The following is a 19070-nucleotide window of genomic DNA, read 5'->3' on the forward strand; positions in this document are numbered from 1 at the left end:
ATGTGCTGTGATAGATTTCCGGGAAGCCATGTTTAGTGTGTTTTGAAAGGTAAGGGATTCTCTTTTTAAATGTCAGAAAAACTCACTGACTTGAACTCGCGACGTCGCAGGCAGTGTATTGTTAAAAAATCATAACAATGATAATACAATACATAAAAATTAAATGTTTTTTTTTTCACTTATATGTTTATAAATTTGTATAAGCCAAATAGGTGCGAAGGTTTTCACGGTCACTGTTATCAATATGTTTTACAATCAATATGAGTTTACACTGAAGATGGCTCGTGCAATGGTAGCCGAAACGTCAGAACAAATCCAACACACACGTTATCACCCAAAAAAGAAACATATTGTATAAGCCACTTTAATTTTGAGTTACACTTCGACCAGTTTCGAGATTACTACCTCATCGTCAGGAATTAAACTAACTTATAATTACACGCGTTGCTATTTAAACTATAAAATATTCTATAAAATCTTTCATATAAGTGTAAATAAATGTAATATAAATATGTAATATAAATAAATAATGTAATATAAATGTAATCCGAATCATTTCTATCAAACTTATATATTATTCTTATTATATATTATGTAGGTGCATATAATATGCATTTGTGTGTTCGTTTTGAATCAACGTTCGCGTATTTTTAAACCTTATTTTATTGTTGACATTATATTGTATTTACTGCATTTTGTGGTTACCTACCGTATTGTATGGGACTCGTCGCACATTATTCATTCGATGTGTATCAGTTAAATTTAAAAATAAATGCTTTTTTTTTCAGAATACGGTTTTGAAATTTAACATACTTTAAAAAAAAAAAAAATACAATTTATAACATTTCTTGATTTGAATTTTAACAAAAAGTTTTCAAACTTTTTACTAAGCTCTTTATTGTACCATTTTTAGTACAATTACAAGTTTTAAACAATTATTTTTTTATACTTACGCACCCACACACACGCACCCTCTCCCTCATTCATTCCCACACGCACATGTATCCTCTCCTTCATTCATTCACGCATACACACATTCACATACACATGAATACAAACGTCACACAAATACAATTACGAAACTTCTTTTCTTATATATTATGTGTCATTATATTTACAGTGGATTTTTTTAATTGGCTTTAGCATTGTTAATATTTTTCTACTTATTTTGTTTATGTAATAGCTGTAAAAATCCCAAATAAAATAAAATGAAATAAAATAAAATGTCATACCACAAAGTAAAAACTAATAAAAAAATGAATACTAACCATCTCCATACTGTTGCAGTAGATTGTTTCTATCATTGATCATTCTTGATAGAGTTGCCTTGAATTGCTCAATATCCCGATGCTTGTTTTCCTGTTGTGTTACTTTAGCCGCCAACTCCGCCTCAAGCTCCCTTATACTTCCATTCTGTGCTAAGGAGTTCTCCTTCATCTCTCTCAGCTTTCTCATAAGAAGAGACATTTCTTTTACCTGCAAAAGAAAACATTCAATCATACTAAGTGAAAGGCTCAACACTGTTCTGGCATCGAGACAACACTATTACGTTGGCAAGAAGATCCATAGCTTTTTTCCAGAATTGTGGAAAAGCGGGAGTGTTGTCAAGTTGCGGAAGGTGTTGACCTCGCTTGTTCATGACATTGGTCGTAGGGAGTCAGAAAGGTTGATGCATGCCGCGGATTGGAGATCTTAGTAAAATAAAATATGAAAATAAAGAATAATTTAAAAAAATACAAATACAAATAGTAATCATAAAGTTTCGCATTATATTAAACAAATTGTCTATGATTTATGAATGTATGTATGTGTTTGCGCATGGGTGTATGTACATGAGTGTGTATGTATATATGTGTCTATACAAAGTGTTCTTTAAACCCTGTCAAATCCGAAACCACGATGATCAGTATGGGCAAGAAGACATATTAGCATATTTAAAAAAAGAAGAGAATTTTATTTAGAACGAAGAAAATTTTAAAGAATAAAATATTTTTTAAAAACACATAGTTGCTTACTTCTGCAGGGGAGAAGCGAGTGGGACGCGGCCCTGCGGTTGACAGTGTATCAGACTTTACCCTCCCCCCTCCTCGTTTCTCCCCTGCAGAAGTAAGCAACCATTTGTTTTTTATTTATCTTTTAGTTTTTAAGATTTTACTCGTTCTAAAAATGTATTTTAATGTGCCAATATGTCTTCTTGCTCATACTGATCATCGTGGTTTCGGATGTGACCGGGTTTAAAGAACACCCTGTATGTAAATATGTGCATATATATATATATATGTGTGTGTGTATATGTGTATGTATGTATATATGTATATATGTATATGTGTGTATGTGTATGTATATGTATCAAAATGTGTATATTTTATTAGTCTGTGCTTTCTATTAACTTGTAAACCATTATCATGTATTAAAATGTAATTGCCTAGCTTGGAACAAGGTATGTACCCTTGTTAGCTGGGCAAAGTGAACATAAAATTGTATTTATGATAAAATGTATAAATAAATAAATAAAATATATCAAAATAAGAGCCCTGTAGACACCTAGACTTCTAAATTCATCAACAATATTTTGAGTTTGTCCGAATTTTTGTAGACAAGGACTGGATTCACTGGACTGGACTGGGGAGCTGTTAATATTAACATATTACAACAGAGATAAAGAACATTTAAGAGAAGGTAATATAGAAGTCTAGGCATCTACTGGGCTGTAATGTAATATGTTTCTAATAATTAATAAATAAATATAAGGTTTCTTTCACCATTTTAGTCTTGGAGTCTTCCAACGTGGACACCTCGGCTTTGGCCTTATCTACGACGGCCTGTAGAGGCGCCATTCTCTCATGATGGGTCTTGACGAGCTTGAGAGCCTCATTTCTGTCATTGCCCAACTCGTCCAATCGGTTTTTGAGGTTGTCATATTCCACCCAAACCCGTTTCTTGTCGCACAAGTCGATTTCCTTTTCCATCTTCTTCCTTTCGTGCATGGATTCTATCACGGACTGCATGCTGGAAAATTTCAGAATTCATTTTTTATCCCTCGTTCTGCACAGGACACTGCAATAGCAACCCAGCTGCATCGTATTTTGATCATTTGACACACAAAGGCAAGACTAGATCCAGTCCAGGGGCTGTGAAATTTTAGAGTGAGAATCGCCGTTTTAAATTGATATTTCATGTCGACTTTGCGGGGAATCGAATTCAGGTCCTCAAGCATGGTAGACAAATGCACCAACTACGACACTACAAGGCGGAATCAACTTCACTCGAATTCTTTTTACATGATTTTTTGCAATATTTCATTGTCTCTATACGAGCACTTGAAGCATAAGACTGATCACCTAACCTTCATGTAACAGACGATCCAAATAACTCCTAGTTAAATTGGGCGGGCTTCTTTATTCACATTATTTATGGGAGACATATATTAAATTGAGTCACCTAGTAAACTTGGGATTCCTTTTATATTACTTCGTCAATGTGTTATCATGTAAAATATAAAACACTTTTTAAAATGCGGTATTCATTATTCAAGGCTAATGAAGTGCTAATTGTGAATTATTATCAAAAAGAAATGAATGCTAGCGCCGGGATTAATAAAGAATTGTGAGCTGATTAGTGCCCCATTACCAAATGTGCATCCTGATAATATTGTATAGAGTATAAATGGATGGGTCAAAAACGTGAAAAATAATTCCCAGTAAAATATAAACGGGGTTTCTTTGAAACGCAGTTTTTTTTAATTGGTGTAAACTAACAGTTTTCCCATTTTTTTAAAATGTTTTAAAGGTAAAAACTGGTTATTTTTATATTTGTATACACGGCACGCAGTGACTTTTACCTTACAAAAAAAAAATTGCTTAGAATATAAACACACTTCAATATACTGTGAAAAAGAAAATAATTAAAAAAGCATTATGTTACATAAATACTACAACACAGCAGTTTCATATAAAGAACATGCTTAGATGTGTTAAACAATTTATAAATAAATATACAATGGTATTATTAAAGCACACACAAGAATATGTTAATGTGTGCCCTACTTCAATATTTAAAAAAAAAAAAAGAATGTTAAATGTGCTGATCGTGTGTATTTGATTTATCACAAATTGTCAATATTGCAATGAAACCTTTTAAAGTTTTTTGTCCAAATTTTCGTAGACGAAGACTGGATTCAACACCCTTACATTTTTGACGACAGGCCTGCCGGAGCGTGGTGCATCATTCACCTCCACTACGCCAGAACGAAATCACTGTTGTGCAGCATGAACTGAAAGAGTATCGGCCCCGAATACATAGCAAATAATTTTGGTTCCTACGCGTTTTTCACTTTCAGGTAGTAATAATGTAAAATATGGCGAACTTCTCGACGCACAACTGAACCAACTAAGCGCAATACTGTCAAAGAAGCGTTTTTAGTATACACTCACACCTTTACAACGCCATATTGTATAATCCGATGTGACCAATAATGAACGAGATATACTAAGTTGAAAAAAAGGGCGCGAAATACGAAATTACTTTTTCCACAACCATATTAACATATTACAACAGAGATGAAGAACATAGAAATCCAGGCATCTATGAAAATCTGGACAAACTCAAAATATTGTTATTAAATCCACCTGGTCCAAGAAAAAGTATAAAAACAGAAAAATATTTTCAGGCGTTGCCCAGTATGCAGCTGAAATAATTGATCAGATAAATCTCACCCGCATCAATAAAGGTTTTAACTCTTGTAACAACACAAACATCAACAGATTAAAGGAATATAGATGATCAAATATAGGCAGAATGGTGAATTTTACACAGCATGTTAAGTGGCCACTTAAACCAGCCAATGACATAAACCCAGTAGATGCCTGGATTTCTATATGCCCTGCTCTAAAATTATCTTTATCTCTGTTGTTATACGTTAATTTTAAAGTTTTATTGCTTTCACGATTTCTTTGTAATTTTTTTCTTCCCAAAAATTGATTTCAAATACGATAATACATTAATTTAGCTTTCCTTACTTTGCGTTGGTAGCCTCGTGGTCGACGAGCTGCGCGGATGCTTGAGATAATTTAGCGATAAATTCACGATGAATCGTCTTATTTTCTATTAGTTCCGCGAGCAAGTCCACCGCTTCCTGGCCGCAGACTGCGATCTGCGTGCTCTTCAGCAGCTCTTGGGGGTTCATCTTGGCGAAGTCCTGGACTCGATCCTGCGGCAGCAGCTGGCACAAATTCTCCACCCGGATGTTCAACTTCTCGGTCAGGTTGTGGATGTCTTTGAGCTTAACCGTCTTCTTGTTGATGCTCCAGACTGTGTTGTTGTCGGTGTTGAAGTTCCTGGTGATGATGACGTTCTCTTCGTCGTCATTCTGGTAAAGTTCAATTTCTATCGTGGCTTGCTCGTGTCCGCTTTTTACATATTCACCAACCTGCAAATTAAATATTATAATTATTATAACAAAAATACGTACATAGTGTTATTTATAATTTTTACTAGTGACCAATTGAAACTAAAACTAATTGAATTGAACAATACTTACAGTTTTGGCCCTTCCTATAACGCTGGTTCTGCCTCCTAAACCGAGGACAATAGCACAAACAAATGTTGACTTTCCAGTGCCATTAGGACCAATAATTAAGTTCAATGTAGATCCGGGAAACACTTCAACTTGTCGAAAAGTACTGAAAAATATTTCAAAGGACATCAAAAAAGCAAAATATTATAACGCATAAAATACTTAACATCTGAATATGCTAGTTTGACCAATAAAACAAAAGAATGCTCGATTTTAAGATAGTAAACAGCATGAAAAAAAGATAACCTTTCGATTGAATTATTTTCAAATTACGGATAGTAAAACTTACACAAAGTTCTCTAGTGCAATTCTATATATTGACCCAGGTTTATGTCCATGGCTCCTGCGTGTTTTCTTCATTACTTTAAAGCAAAGTTCGTCAAAAAGCGGTAATTACAGCAATAATACAAACGTCGGACACTTGGCGGGAAACAGAAATTCAATGAAAAAATCACCTTCGGACAGTTGTCAGTTGTCAGTTTGTAAACAGAACAGAAATAGAGAACGGAACGGAATTACGCTCTACAAAAAGCCAACATTAGGATTTGAAAAATACAACATAAATCGGACGTCAAATAAACAAAAAGTTCTTGATAACTTATTCGCAAAATTGATACATCTCGAACAAAAACTTGTTTCGGGGAATAATTCTGACCATATTCCCACATCTTTTTTTCAGTGCAATTAAAAGAATTCTTATCATTAATAAAATATAAAGTGCATTTTATGCAACAATCATTACCTTCATATCCTTTATTTTTTGTTGTAAAAGATTTCGTGTGACATCCATTTTTTTAAAAGCTTTTTACTGGATTAAATTATTAAACTTACAGTTATTATTTACTATAAAATTATTGAAATATTGTAAAATACTGAGTTACAAAAATACAGTTACATAAAGTTACAGTTATCAGTTCATTGTATTATTTATTATGTAAGAATGTGTTTTAGTAAATTTTGCGATTTTTCTTTACCTTAACACAATTAACCATTTTTTTATTTTTTTTTAATTGAGCCTAGGTCATGATTTTCTTATTTTCGGGTAACACATAATGCATGATAATAGATCCATATTAAAAGCAAATCAATACTGTTCAAAGAAGATATAAAAACTCTTATAAAAAACGTAACACCATTAAACTGCTAGTGGAAATTTTTCATATTGAATTAGTTCATGAATTACACCTTGATGAATAGGACCTACTCAATTACAAAGTTCATGAATTCGCAACCTATAATGCTAAAAGAGTAATCTTCGGTAAAAAAAAAACTGAAAAATCTATTCGTCAATCTGATTAAAAATAAAAATGTGAATACAAATTCGATTAAGACTAAAATTCCACAAACAAGTCACTAACTTATCAAACCACATATTTCATCCACAAGAAATATTGCAATCATCAAAAAATTTAACACAGCTTTGCTATGACCCTCGATTGATGTCTGCGGGTCCTGTGCAGTTTAACTTCTGGATGTGTTTTCACCTGCACCATCCATGATATCCGCCAGTGTACTTGTCAGGGCTCAGTTTGCTGCCGTTGATCACCAGGAAACTCGGCAGAGTTCGTAGATTGGGTCAACAATTTATTGACGGAAATGGATGAATTTTGTAACACCTGTACCTAAGGTGTTAACGCATTTTTACTTAGCTTGAAACTATTTCACTCATTGACCCACTAAACTGTGGATAACGCGTGCGTTTAAACACAATATACACATCACGGCACTTAAGGAAATATCTTATAAGACACGGTTATTACTTTAGAACTTTGAAATATAAATTTCTCCATTAAGCCTATGGATTATTACTCAGTCTTTCACACATTGTTACTCACGAGAGCGTCCCCTGAGAAGTGTTTCGCTCTGACTCCTGGAGGGTAATACGAAGGCAGACTTTAAAAATTATTCGTAATTGTGTGAAAAAGACAAAGTCTTTGTTTTTAGCAAGTTGAAGGGAGAGATATGAGAAAAATACGACAGTAAAATTCATTAGTCATTAGCAGCTGGTGACCGTAATATGAAAGGATTGTTTGTGCAGACATTTTAATGTATAACGAAAAGTTATTAAAGAAACAATATTTTCAATGGATTTTAGCCATACTGAGGTGGTTCAAAAAATATATTATTTTAAAAACAGAGAGGTTCAAGATAACTTAATACAGTTACAAATAATTTTGTAATAATAGGACTACTGGCATTATACAAGAGTTGAATTATCGGCATTTTGTTTTGATCGAATATAAATTAGAGTTCCAGACAACACGCATCATGAAACAGTTACTCCAGCAATTCCTAGGCGGGTTGCGAGCTCTCTGTGCATGCTTCCATCCTCAGTTATATGAACTCCGAAGTATTTAAAGCTGTCAACTTTCTCAATCCTCTGTCCATTATTATACAGGGGCTGATCAGGGTCAGGACAAAATAAGTTGCACAAGATATATACAAATATTAATAAGACCCAAAAGAGCAGAGTTTTCCTGCAGTTTGTCAACAATTTTCTGAAAATCACTAACAGACTTTTCAAGAAGGACCACATCGTCTGCATACTCCAAGTTGCACAACATTAGGAGGGAGATAACTTCTATGGCTCGATCAGGTGGTATTGATTTGCAAAGGATAAATTCCATCTTTATGATAAATAAGCAAGGACGCAGCCTTACCTCACTCCAGTGGAAGCAGCCTTGCCTCACTTTGACTGATTGGTTCGGGGTCTCCACTGAAGTAATTTTTTTTTAAATTAAAATTTTTTATTAGAATATTTAACTTAATTCTTTTGGTGAAAATATTCCTTGATGTAAATAGTTTGTAAAACATGTTATTACGTTCAAATATATTTTTGAAGTATGAAATACATTTTAATCGGTTGGAAACACAAAGAGGGTGATTTTTTTGTCCTCATTATAAAAAATAAAAAAAATTATAAACGGAACAATAAGTTTACTTGTGGTAAAATATATGTACTATTAAATTTCAATTATATAATAAAAATAAAATGACATAAACATACTTTTATTAAAACGTATAACTTTCGAAAAAATAAATGTTTATATTAATCTTTACTACATGTCCAAAGAGTGTTGCTTAAAAGTAATGAAATTCATATTAAAATAATACTAGATGCATGCGTCATTTATTTCCTCTTTTGGCATGTTAAAATAAATATTTTGGAAAATTCTTGACAAAATACGCATGTATAAAGTTACATCAGTAAATCTGATCTAGATTATGCACATGGAGAAGAAACAGTTATACAAGTGGCTGCACTGTTTCGTCCGTGCCTATTTTCATGTTCTGTTGTTCTGTTGAAGCTCGCAGCCCGCTTGTCGTCCGCTTAATGTTTGGTGAATTCCGGCGCGTCTAATAATTATTCCGGTTGCATTCATTTCCGTTTTCTGTATTAAAAATACGAAGTTCCTTGTGCTTTTTTATTTTTCTAATTAGGGTTTGTGAAATACCATCTATAAAAATGTGATTTGAAGATAAATTACGCGAAATTACGCTCCCGAGTTTTCGGTGAAAATATGACAGGCCGTGATTTTGATTTGTTTTGTATTATTTTATATGTGAAAACAACAGCGTAATTTATTTCGGAATAATAAAACGCGGCCATCGTATGCGTGTTCAACTAAAATGATAAAGTTTTGTGAGTTTTATTGATATAATTCTTGTTTTGTTGTGCTTTGGTCGGAATCTAAACGAACGTCTGCGGGGTTATTTTAGAAATGGTCGCTGTTTGAGTGGATTCCGTTACCGTGTGAGGGAAAAGTGGCTATAATGATTTTATTTTGAATCATCTATGAGTTGTTGTGTTTTTTTGTGATAATTGTGTAACACGAAAACTCAAAATGGAGGGAGTATCGGTAGAGAAGGAATATTCCGCCCTGGGGAACCTTTTCCAGCAAATCATCAGTGATATGAAGGTAACAAATCGTAACATTCAATGTAAATGGATAAGAAATCGTAGCATATTGTTATTCCAATAGAATTTGCGCAAGAAAACATACATTTACATTAATTATGTTGTTTTATACTGCGCAATTGCTATGTGCAATATTTTGGGTAAAACGCACGCAATAATAAATTAAGTTAAATAAATTGTGTATAATTGTGCAAGAAATGATAATATTTAGCGTCCGTAAAATTATAACATTAATTTTGTTATGATTACGTTTTGAAATCATCTTTTTCTTAATATGTGGGTAGAGCGTTATTTTCAATATTAAAATGTTACAGTTTTCGTTTAAATTTGAACAAATTCTATTCTTGTGTGTTGCGGCAAAGATTTTTGAAAAGAGAAAGAGAAAGAACACGTTTGGGGCCATAAAAGGGAAATTTCTCTGAGCAAAATCCGTACATGTTCTTGTTTTTAAAATATCGATGTGTTTAGTCCATTGACATATTAATATACATAGACATGCCCCGAGCCTTAAAAAAATATGACACTTAACTCATGCCCAAACGATCAGTCGTGCCCAACGCGTATTTAGTCGTCCTTCGACCGCCAGCCAGGCGTTACGTTTAGAATAGAAACTTAAATACTTACTTTTTAAAAAAATATTTAAAGGAATAACCCGCTAAGCTTCTATTTTGAGGCTTGTCAGCAGGTGGGATAGAGGGGATATGGAAGGAGGTAATGATAAATACACCACAACATCCAGACCAATTGAGAAAAAATATTTCTTTGATTTTTTTCGAACCCGCGACGCCAGTTTCACAGTTAGCCGCCTAACCAACTGCGCCACAGCGCCTGTCTTGTGTCATGAAAGCGTGTAAAAACTTTCGGATAAACAGTAAAAAGGATTGTGTTACTTTTCATCGATAAATATTTGTTCACGAGTGATTAAGGAAGCCTAATCAATTCATATTCAAATATAAATATTAAAAGAACATTACCTCCTATTTAACTATTTTTTTTATTTTTCTCAAAAAGCTTCCCTTTTAAGCTTCCCGGAATAGGGTGTCTTATTTATTATACGTTTGTGGGTCAAATAAATAACATTATAATAAAGTTTAAATCATAAAAAGTTACGATCTAAATGGGTTTTATATTATGTTCTGAAGTTATTGATTACAAATTTCAACACGATTATATTACGTGATTTATTTTATTCATAACTTTATTTTAAATACGAGTCCTTAAATCCTAACGTGAAGTATCTACGTAAAACAATATTGCTGACAACAGGGCAGAAAAATCAGATAAACCTTCACTTAAAGATACATTCTAGATCTTAAAATTAAAATAGCAATTGGCAATAAAACGAAATTCGTTATCAAGAAAAACACCTAAAACCTTGATAGGGTTTTTTTTCTTTGGACCAATGTTTTCCAAGAAACACGTTTGAACATTAAATACATTTCATAAAAATAGCGGAAAAGCGGTATTTACACTAACTTTCTACTAATTATTTGATAGTTGACCTACGAAAAGTCATCATCATCATCATTCCATGTCCGCTACCTAGTTGGAGCATATAGTCTTCACAAAGATTGTGGTAGACGGGGATTTGAACCTGGGACTTTTGGTCCATGAGACCTCAACCCGGTTCAACTTATTCGTTTAGTTGTGCATCAAGCCCTCACTAGTTATTATTTAAGTAAACTCTTGTGTTTTTCCATTGTAACGTTTCGAGAAAATACGTTACACTTTTAGTTACTCCACTTCCCCCCATCCCGACATTCCTGTCGCCTACCGCCTGCCGCCTGCCCCGAACCCGAACCCCACGCTAATATCGCTTATCCCCTGCGGCGACGATATGACGATTCTCTCTACGCAACACTATTGGCCGGGGAATCATGTACCCAACCTAGTACCTACTGTCCCAGTACACCTACATTATCATACCTATTTACCTTGCATGCGTGACAAGATCGATCCAGAACAGGACATCCCTAACTCGCTACACGGGAAATTCAAAATGCGAACGTGGTTTTTAGTGATGTGCCTACTTATTATTCTTCATTCGTTTTTTCCATGTTTTAGTAACGTTCCTTTGTAGGCTTTTATGAATTTACGTTTTTTTCGTGACTTTTTATCATAGAACAGAAACAACGAATTTATTATACTGTCTGTACAGGTACGCCTACGTTTATTTTATACACGCCTACATACTTACGATGCAGATTTTATTATTAATTGGTTGACTACATATACTTAAACAAAATAATTATAAATAATAATGTTTTATTCAGTGTTTTCATAAATAACTAAAATATTTGTTATTTACTTTATGGCTGCAGCCTCCCAATTATTTTTAACGCCGAATTTATCCACGTTTTTACTACTTTAAAAAGAATTTTGAAATGGTGAATTTTGCTTAATATTTACCCATAATACCTATTTTTCTTTTCTACCCGCTTACAACTGTGTATTTACACAACACTTGTTTTTTTTTTTATTACCGTATCTTAAAAAAAAAAAAAAACCTACTGGGGTACATTAATTTATTCGAATGCTTTACAATATTTATGTGTATCCTGTCATCTTTATTATTATTATGGATAACTTATATAGTTCCCTTTTTGTAATATAATACCTCAAGGGCGCTTTACGAAGTGATTCTATAGATAAATAATTTTAATTGAAGATTTAAAATTTGTAATTTAATTCAAACAATTTATTTTGTTATTTATTTTAAAGAAACAAACAGTCGACAATGATATAATAACATTTTTTTTAAATACAGTTTAAAGACAGACCAGCAAAGTTTCTAAATAAAAATCATACAAATTATTAAATTGTGTTACAACAAAAGGATGTGTTTATGTGTATTTGTATGAGAGTAAGTGTAGATGTGTTTATGTGTATTAGTGTGGGAGTAAAGCTAGGGTTTCCAAGGACAGCGGTGCCCGTATCTCAACGGCCGTAATGAACGGTGATGCGGTGGACAGCCGTCGTAACGGTGACTAGAGAGTGGTTTTATTTTTTAACGGTGTTATCAACATCGTTTTCCTAGGAAACCACTCTCTAGTCACCGTTACGACGGCTGTCCACCTCATCTTCTTTCACTACGGCCGTTAAGATACGGGCGCCGCTCTCCTAGGAAACCCTAGCTTAAGTGTTCAAGAGTGTGCATCATTAAATAGTAAGTGGGATCGTATCGCAGCCAGAAATAATAAGTCTCTATTTTAAAATAAATTAAGGGGTATGTAAAATATATCAATAGATGATCATGTGTATGTCATGTGCTTTTAAATTATGTTTTCTTACTAGTTATATATAGGAATATTATATTTAAATGTACTAAACGCTATATTTTATTTCTTACTTTATATACTTTATCTATGTACCATACTTGTAAAAGCCCTCCAGGCGTTTATGTGAATTAAATGAATATATTCACCCCTTAAAGCATTAGTATGCTTCTGGCTATTTTTAGTAAGTATTTTATTTATGATGAAATACATAATAATATCTGTACTTAATTTTGGAGTCACTTTGAAAGCAAGATTTTGTGATTGTGCAATTTCCAAAACAGCATAACTTTTGAACCAAATAAGATAATTTAAATATATCAAGAACTTTCAATGTAAAATAATAATGATTTTGATAATAATAGTAAGTACATATTATTGATTTTTTATTTAAAAATGCATTTTTATGACGAAAGTGGGCTTCGGTGTTTTTTTTTATTTTTTAAAAGAAATATTGGCGTTCTTATAATTTACCCAAATATTTCAATTTTGGTGGCTATTTTCAACGAGTTGTAAATAACTAACTATTAGAAAATGGAAATCAAGTTGGGATACAGTGGGGTTTGAACCTCGGGCCTCTAGCCCGCGAGTCCGCAACACTAGCCACGAGACCACAACCACAACCACTTTGTACAGATATTAATAAAAATACTATTAACAGTTCCATTTTCCGAATTTAAATTCGATGCGATAAAACGAGGTGATAAGGTAGTTGTAATATAATTTTATCGCCGGTTTGATTCCCGATGAAATCCCGGTAATAGGGAAATATCACGTTCTACGAATAGCGAAAAAATATATAAAACGGATTTAGAATAATTAATTGTATTTTCAAAATCAATATGGATATCGTGGAGAAATGTTTTCATACATAAATGTAAAAAATAAATTTAATAAAAAAAATATGCTAGAAAAACGCGACGTGTTTGGCCCCGGTTGTTGTGACGTCAAGATTCGTGATAATGTACTAAACAAATTTCAATGGCCAGGAACAAATAAACACGAATTGTGACGTATAAGGGACGTGGCCAATTCAAGAATTCATTCTGAATATCGGAATTATGAATGCGACCACCAATCATTTGAAAAAAGTTAAATAAATATGAATATCCCCTCTCCTCAACAATGATCGGTAGCCCAGCATTCGTAGTAAGAGATCAGTCGGGAAAAGCCACTGGAATCGGATTGTGGTCCCGTGGCTAGTGTCTCGGACTCACGGCTCAAAGGTCCGTGTCCCACTCCACCCCAAATTGATTCCCATTTTCTAATAGTGAGTTATTTACAACTCGTTGAGAATGGCCCTCAAAATTAAATATTTGGGTGAATCATAAGAACGCAAATATTATTTTTTAACAAAAAATAAATAAATATATATGACTCTTAAATTATCGTGAGTTCTAATATATTTTTGTAATTCTTTTATAATTAATAGGTTAAAGTTCTTATATTGTACTTTGAAGAACTGTTATATACAAGTTATATGTACATATAACTACTACTACTACCATCACGCCATTTCCCCGTAGGGGTAGGCAGAGAGAATGGACCGCCACACACGTCTATCCTGGCATACAATCCTAGCCTCTTCCACATTCATACATCTTGTCATACATGCCCTTCGGTTCTGTCTGCTTTTGACATGACCAGACTTAAGATTTTGGTTTATCTGATCATGCTTTACTAATACTTAATAAAATAAATAAATCAACTTTGTTTTTAACCACTATTTTTTATTTTTCACCGACCGGTTTCAAAGCAAACATGCTTCTTTGTCAAGGTTTACGTACCTAATAACTAAAATAATGAATAACCACAAAGTTAGTGCTTCAAATATAAACTTTACTAATACTTATTTATGCCTTTTATTTCATTGTGTATTTAACATTTATTTTGATAAACTCGTAAGGCATAAACAATAAAAAAAATTGGGTGTTTTGAAGTGACTATTAACTTATTTTATCAACATATTACAACAGAGATGAAGAACATTTTAGAGAAGGTAATATAGAAGTCTAGGCATCTATAGAGCTTATCACCTGTCATTGGCTGGTTTAAGAGGCCACTTTACACAGTGTGTTCACCATTCTGCGCATATTTAAACATCTATATTTCTTTAAATCTTTCATCTGTTGATGTTTGTGAAGTTAAAAAGCTAAAACCTTTATTTATGCGGGTGAGATTCCTATAATTAAATTATTTCATCTGCATACTAGGCCACGCCTGAAAATCTTATTTATTCAATTTCTGCACTTTTTCATGGACCAGGTGGATTTATCAACAATATTTTGAGTTTGTTCAAATTTTTGTAGACAAGGACTGGATTCAACTCCCTGGGGAGCTGTTAATATTAACATATTACAACAGAGATGAAGAACATTTTAGAGAAGGTAATATAGAAGTCTAGGCATCTACAGGGCTTATTTTTTTTAATTTTTATTTTTTTATTTATTAAGGAAATCATAGTCTTTAGATAAATATAAGGTACAAAAGAACAATGAAAAAAAGTAACACCAATTTCAGATTTTACACTAATTTATTATGAATGCAGGAGGAGAGGGGAAAAAATAATTACATTCTAAAAAAGGAAAAATAAATATTAAATAAAAAGTACATAAAAGGGAGAAGACATTATAGCTCCAACTTTACTTTCCTCCCTCTCTCTCTGCTTCCATGAACATGAATATTTCTTAGTAAAAATACACAACCAACATAAATTAATTAGATGCAGGTAGTAGATGTACACATGAATAAGTATAAATGAAGAGTTGAAATTAAATGTTAAAGTTGAATTAAAATTAAAAGTTAAAATTGAAAGTTAAAATTAAGAATTAAAATCAAAAAATTAAAACTATGACCTATCATTGGCTGGTTTAAGTGGCTACTTTACAAACTGTGTAACATTCACTTATTTAAATAAGTTTCGGTTTCGGCGGAAAATATTGTTTCGGTCGTTCACCAATCCTATGCCTATCCCTTTGATATATTTTTTTGCCAGTAATCGATGTCCTTTTCAGCCCGTGAATTGAGTTAATCGAGCAGAATAATTTCGGCCTTTTTGGAGTAAAAACCTGCCAATGAATAATGGAAGAAGCCGGCTTAATTGTGCTCCCATAATCTACGCAGTAACAAACCCGCTCCGTCCCCCGATGCCACCAATTAGAATGCAGCATGCATATTCACAGCGGGGGCGGATTAGTAATTCGGTAAAAAAAGACGGGGGTGACGTACCCCATTGAATTAATGTATCCTATTTGCATCCCCATAACAAGTTCGCGGGTCTGGAACACGACGTAAAGGGGTGAACGACTGGTACTGGTTTAAAAAAACGTATTTTAGTAGCTGAAAAAAACACTTTATGTAAAGATGAAAATAAACGAAGGACTTTTGCAGTTCTGAACTAAACCATTTGAAATAGAGTATTTGTAAACAATTAAAATTAGGAACTAATTAATAGTTACACCAGCGGTCTGATTCTAAGTTCGCGATAATTTAACACGAGCTCGTGTTAACAGAGGTGCTATTCCGATCCATTCTCGTGTATTTTGTATGTAAATACACGGGATAATACGGCCACGAGAGCGTTTGGAATACCAGCCCAGAATACGGATTTGAATTTACGTTCGAAGTAAAGCGCGGCCGTGTTAATTTCAGCGTACACTTGCGATAGCACGGACTCAGAATCTGACCGCTGGGCCTCGATTATGATGGGAAGATAAAATTTATCTTCAATTTTAACTACATATTGAAATTAAGGTTTCTGTATGAAAAATAGAACATGTTTACAATGTTTTTTTCTTATCATTCTCAATTACCGGTTACCGATGAAGATACTTTAAATTTTCATCCAAACATACACACTTTCGTACATAAATATCGATATTAGTTTATATCGTCTCAGTATATACCGATGAAGATACGGACGGAGAAGTACTAAAGATCAATGTACCTAAAAACCCAGCTTCGCAATCGATAATTTAAATAAAATACGTCTCGTTCATCCCTAGATTCAAAATATTTTTTTAAAACTGCATATACACAATATTAATAATGCAACATAATAAAGTAATTAACAGTTAAGTAAGTATATGTGCATGTCATCATTCGAGTCAATTTGCTTGCTTAACTTTTATGGAATTATTAAGTTTACTCTTTTATACAATTAATGATCAAATAATTAAGCCATTTTGTTTGCTTGTTGTCTTCATCTTTAATTGACTGTAAACTAAAAACTCTTGCAAGCAAATTAATGAAATGAATAAATAAGAGTTAAGTGTAAAGCAAATTTTACCATTCATGTGTTTTTGTTCATTATTTATTTGAATATCAAAGTCTAGGCATCTACAGAGCTTATGACCTGTCAATGGCTGGTTTAAGTGGCCACTTTACACACTGTGTAACATTCACCATTCTGCCCATATTCGAACATCTATATTCCTCCAATTCTTTCATCTGTTGATGTTTGTGAAGTAAAATAGCTTAAACCTTTATTTATGCGGGTGTAGATGCCTAGACTCTATTACCTTCTCTTAAATGTTCTTCATCTCTGTTGTAATATGTTAATATAAACAGCTCCCCAGGGAGTTTAATACAGTCCTTGTCTACAAAAATTTGGACAAACTCAAAATATTGTTGAATATCAAAATTTTCAGGGTATTTAAAAAATATTATTAGTTATATTCAATGCTTTATTGTTTATTTAAATTTTGCTACCAAAGCTTTAAATTATATTTTTTTTTACAAATGTATAGGTATTTATATATTTAAATAATATATTTTTATTTATTTATTAATTTATAAATTTATTTGTAAGGTTGTTTTTTTACACTAGAATGTGTAATTGTCCCTGGACATTAATATGAAATATTTATTTGAAGGGGTGTTTTCACACTAGAATATTTCATAGTCCCTGGACTGGTAACTGAAGCGCAAGACTGATCATCTTATCTTCATGTAATAAAAAAAGATCAAGGTATGCTGCGATTGATGTACCAATGCAGTGCCCTATGCACCATTAGGTGCGGAAAGGGAATGCATGTACAAAGAGTTGAATAAATATCTTAAGGAATACTGGGGATGTTTCTTAAACCCCCCTCCCCGGTGATGTGTAGCTAGTACACGTTGCGTCTAATAACTATAATATCTTTATAAATATAATAAATATTGGGTTTAGATTTTCAGTATTCCTCCAATACATATTTACGTATCGACTGAAATAATTTGTTCTTTCTCTCTATGGATCGCCTTCAATAGACTACGGGTGGGTGTTACACGATGTAAAAAAAAATCTCAGAAGGTGGGGGTACCTCTCTGGTGACGATATATTGTGTAACCCAGGATAACAGCCACCTGTTGACATGCCCGCTCGTGGAGAAAGGCTCCACTCCTGGGAACCTAATTGTGGCAAACGACAAGGCGATATCTGTCGCCGCATATTGGAGTGGCAAGATATAATCCAACCGGACACGCTGATATAATATATATTTGTTATTAAATAATAAGTACTTATTAGGCTCAAAAAAAGCATTTTATCAGAAATCGGGGATAAATTACAAATATCATCAAAAGTATACTAATAACACTTGGCGTTACACGTCAACTGCATGTCCAGTCACGTAGGCCAGTACTAGCTACTTAGTAGCTCTCGGGAAGTTGTCGCGGGTGCACGTTTCGCCCGAGTCGTTAGCGATACCCAATGTTTTTTTTTCATGTTTTCAGCAGTTAGATTTGAAATATTATCATCTTTGAATTAAATTATGGTTAATTAAAGCCATTCCATTTTTCCCTTTTTAAATCTCTTATTTTTTTTAATGTTTAGTGACTATACAGCACCGTAACGCGCGGGTGTTTTTAGGACAGTAAGGGAAAGGTTAAAGATCTGTTCTGGATAACCCGAATCTCAAAGATTTGTTTTTCAAAAGCAAATCCTTTTATACAAAAGAATGCATAATAATATTGACTCCTTAGTATTTTTACTAAAATCGATTTTTACGTCCTCAGTTTGGTAGCTTGTGCGTTGTGCGTGCCAGCAATTACATAAATATGTAATATCTACATACACTACACTTGTCAACATTCTTAGCTGGAAAAACTCAGCAAATTTTCTAGAATGTAGAACGCCATAGTAATTTGGTATTTTTACGATGGAGCGTGGTGTGATATTTCTTATGGCGTGTCAGCATTCACCATTACTGTACATTTTTCTTTGCTTTGCTATTTTAACTGATTTAAGTATGGCTGAGTAATATGGTTATTCCTGACTTTTAACAACCTTTGCGGATAGGTTACCCCTTTTAAATATTTA

General features: G+C 33.2%; 2 protein-coding genes across 6 annotated transcripts in view; one reads left to right on the forward strand and one right to left on the reverse strand.

The window, feature by feature from the left end:
* Positions 1-6052, reverse strand: part of LOC148281985 (structural maintenance of chromosomes protein 5-like) — a 30504-nt gene extending 24452 nt beyond the window's left edge. Inside the window, exons 1-5 of the mRNA XM_088225797.1 lie at positions 5865-6052; positions 5540-5681; positions 5019-5428; positions 2763-3009; positions 1269-1476 (exon numbers count right to left, since the gene is read on the reverse strand). Coding sequence (XP_088081923.1) covers positions 1269-1476; positions 2763-3009; positions 5019-5428; positions 5540-5681; positions 5865-5935 — 1078 coding nt within the window. The 5' untranslated portion in view covers positions 5936-6052. The remainder of the gene's footprint in view (positions 1-1268; positions 1477-2762; positions 3010-5018; positions 5429-5539; positions 5682-5864) is intronic.
* Positions 6053-8868: 2816 nt separating this feature from the next.
* Positions 8869-19070, forward strand: part of LOC148281986 (protein MTSS 1-like) — a 258306-nt gene continuing 248104 nt past the window's right edge. For all 5 annotated transcript variants that reach the window (XM_088225798.1, XM_088225800.1, XM_088225801.1 and 2 more), the window contains exon 1: positions 8869-9495. In XM_088225798.1, coding sequence (XP_088081924.1) covers positions 9421-9495 — 75 coding nt within the window. In that variant the 5' untranslated portion in view covers positions 8869-9420. The remainder of the gene's footprint in view (positions 9496-19070) is intronic.

This window comes from Micrasema longulum, unplaced genomic scaffold, assembly GCF_059751315.1.
Source record: "Micrasema longulum isolate JH-2025_06_02 unplaced genomic scaffold, ASM5975131v1 h1tg000387l, whole genome shotgun sequence".
Lineage (NCBI taxonomy): Eukaryota > Metazoa > Arthropoda > Insecta > Trichoptera > Brachycentridae > Micrasema > Micrasema longulum.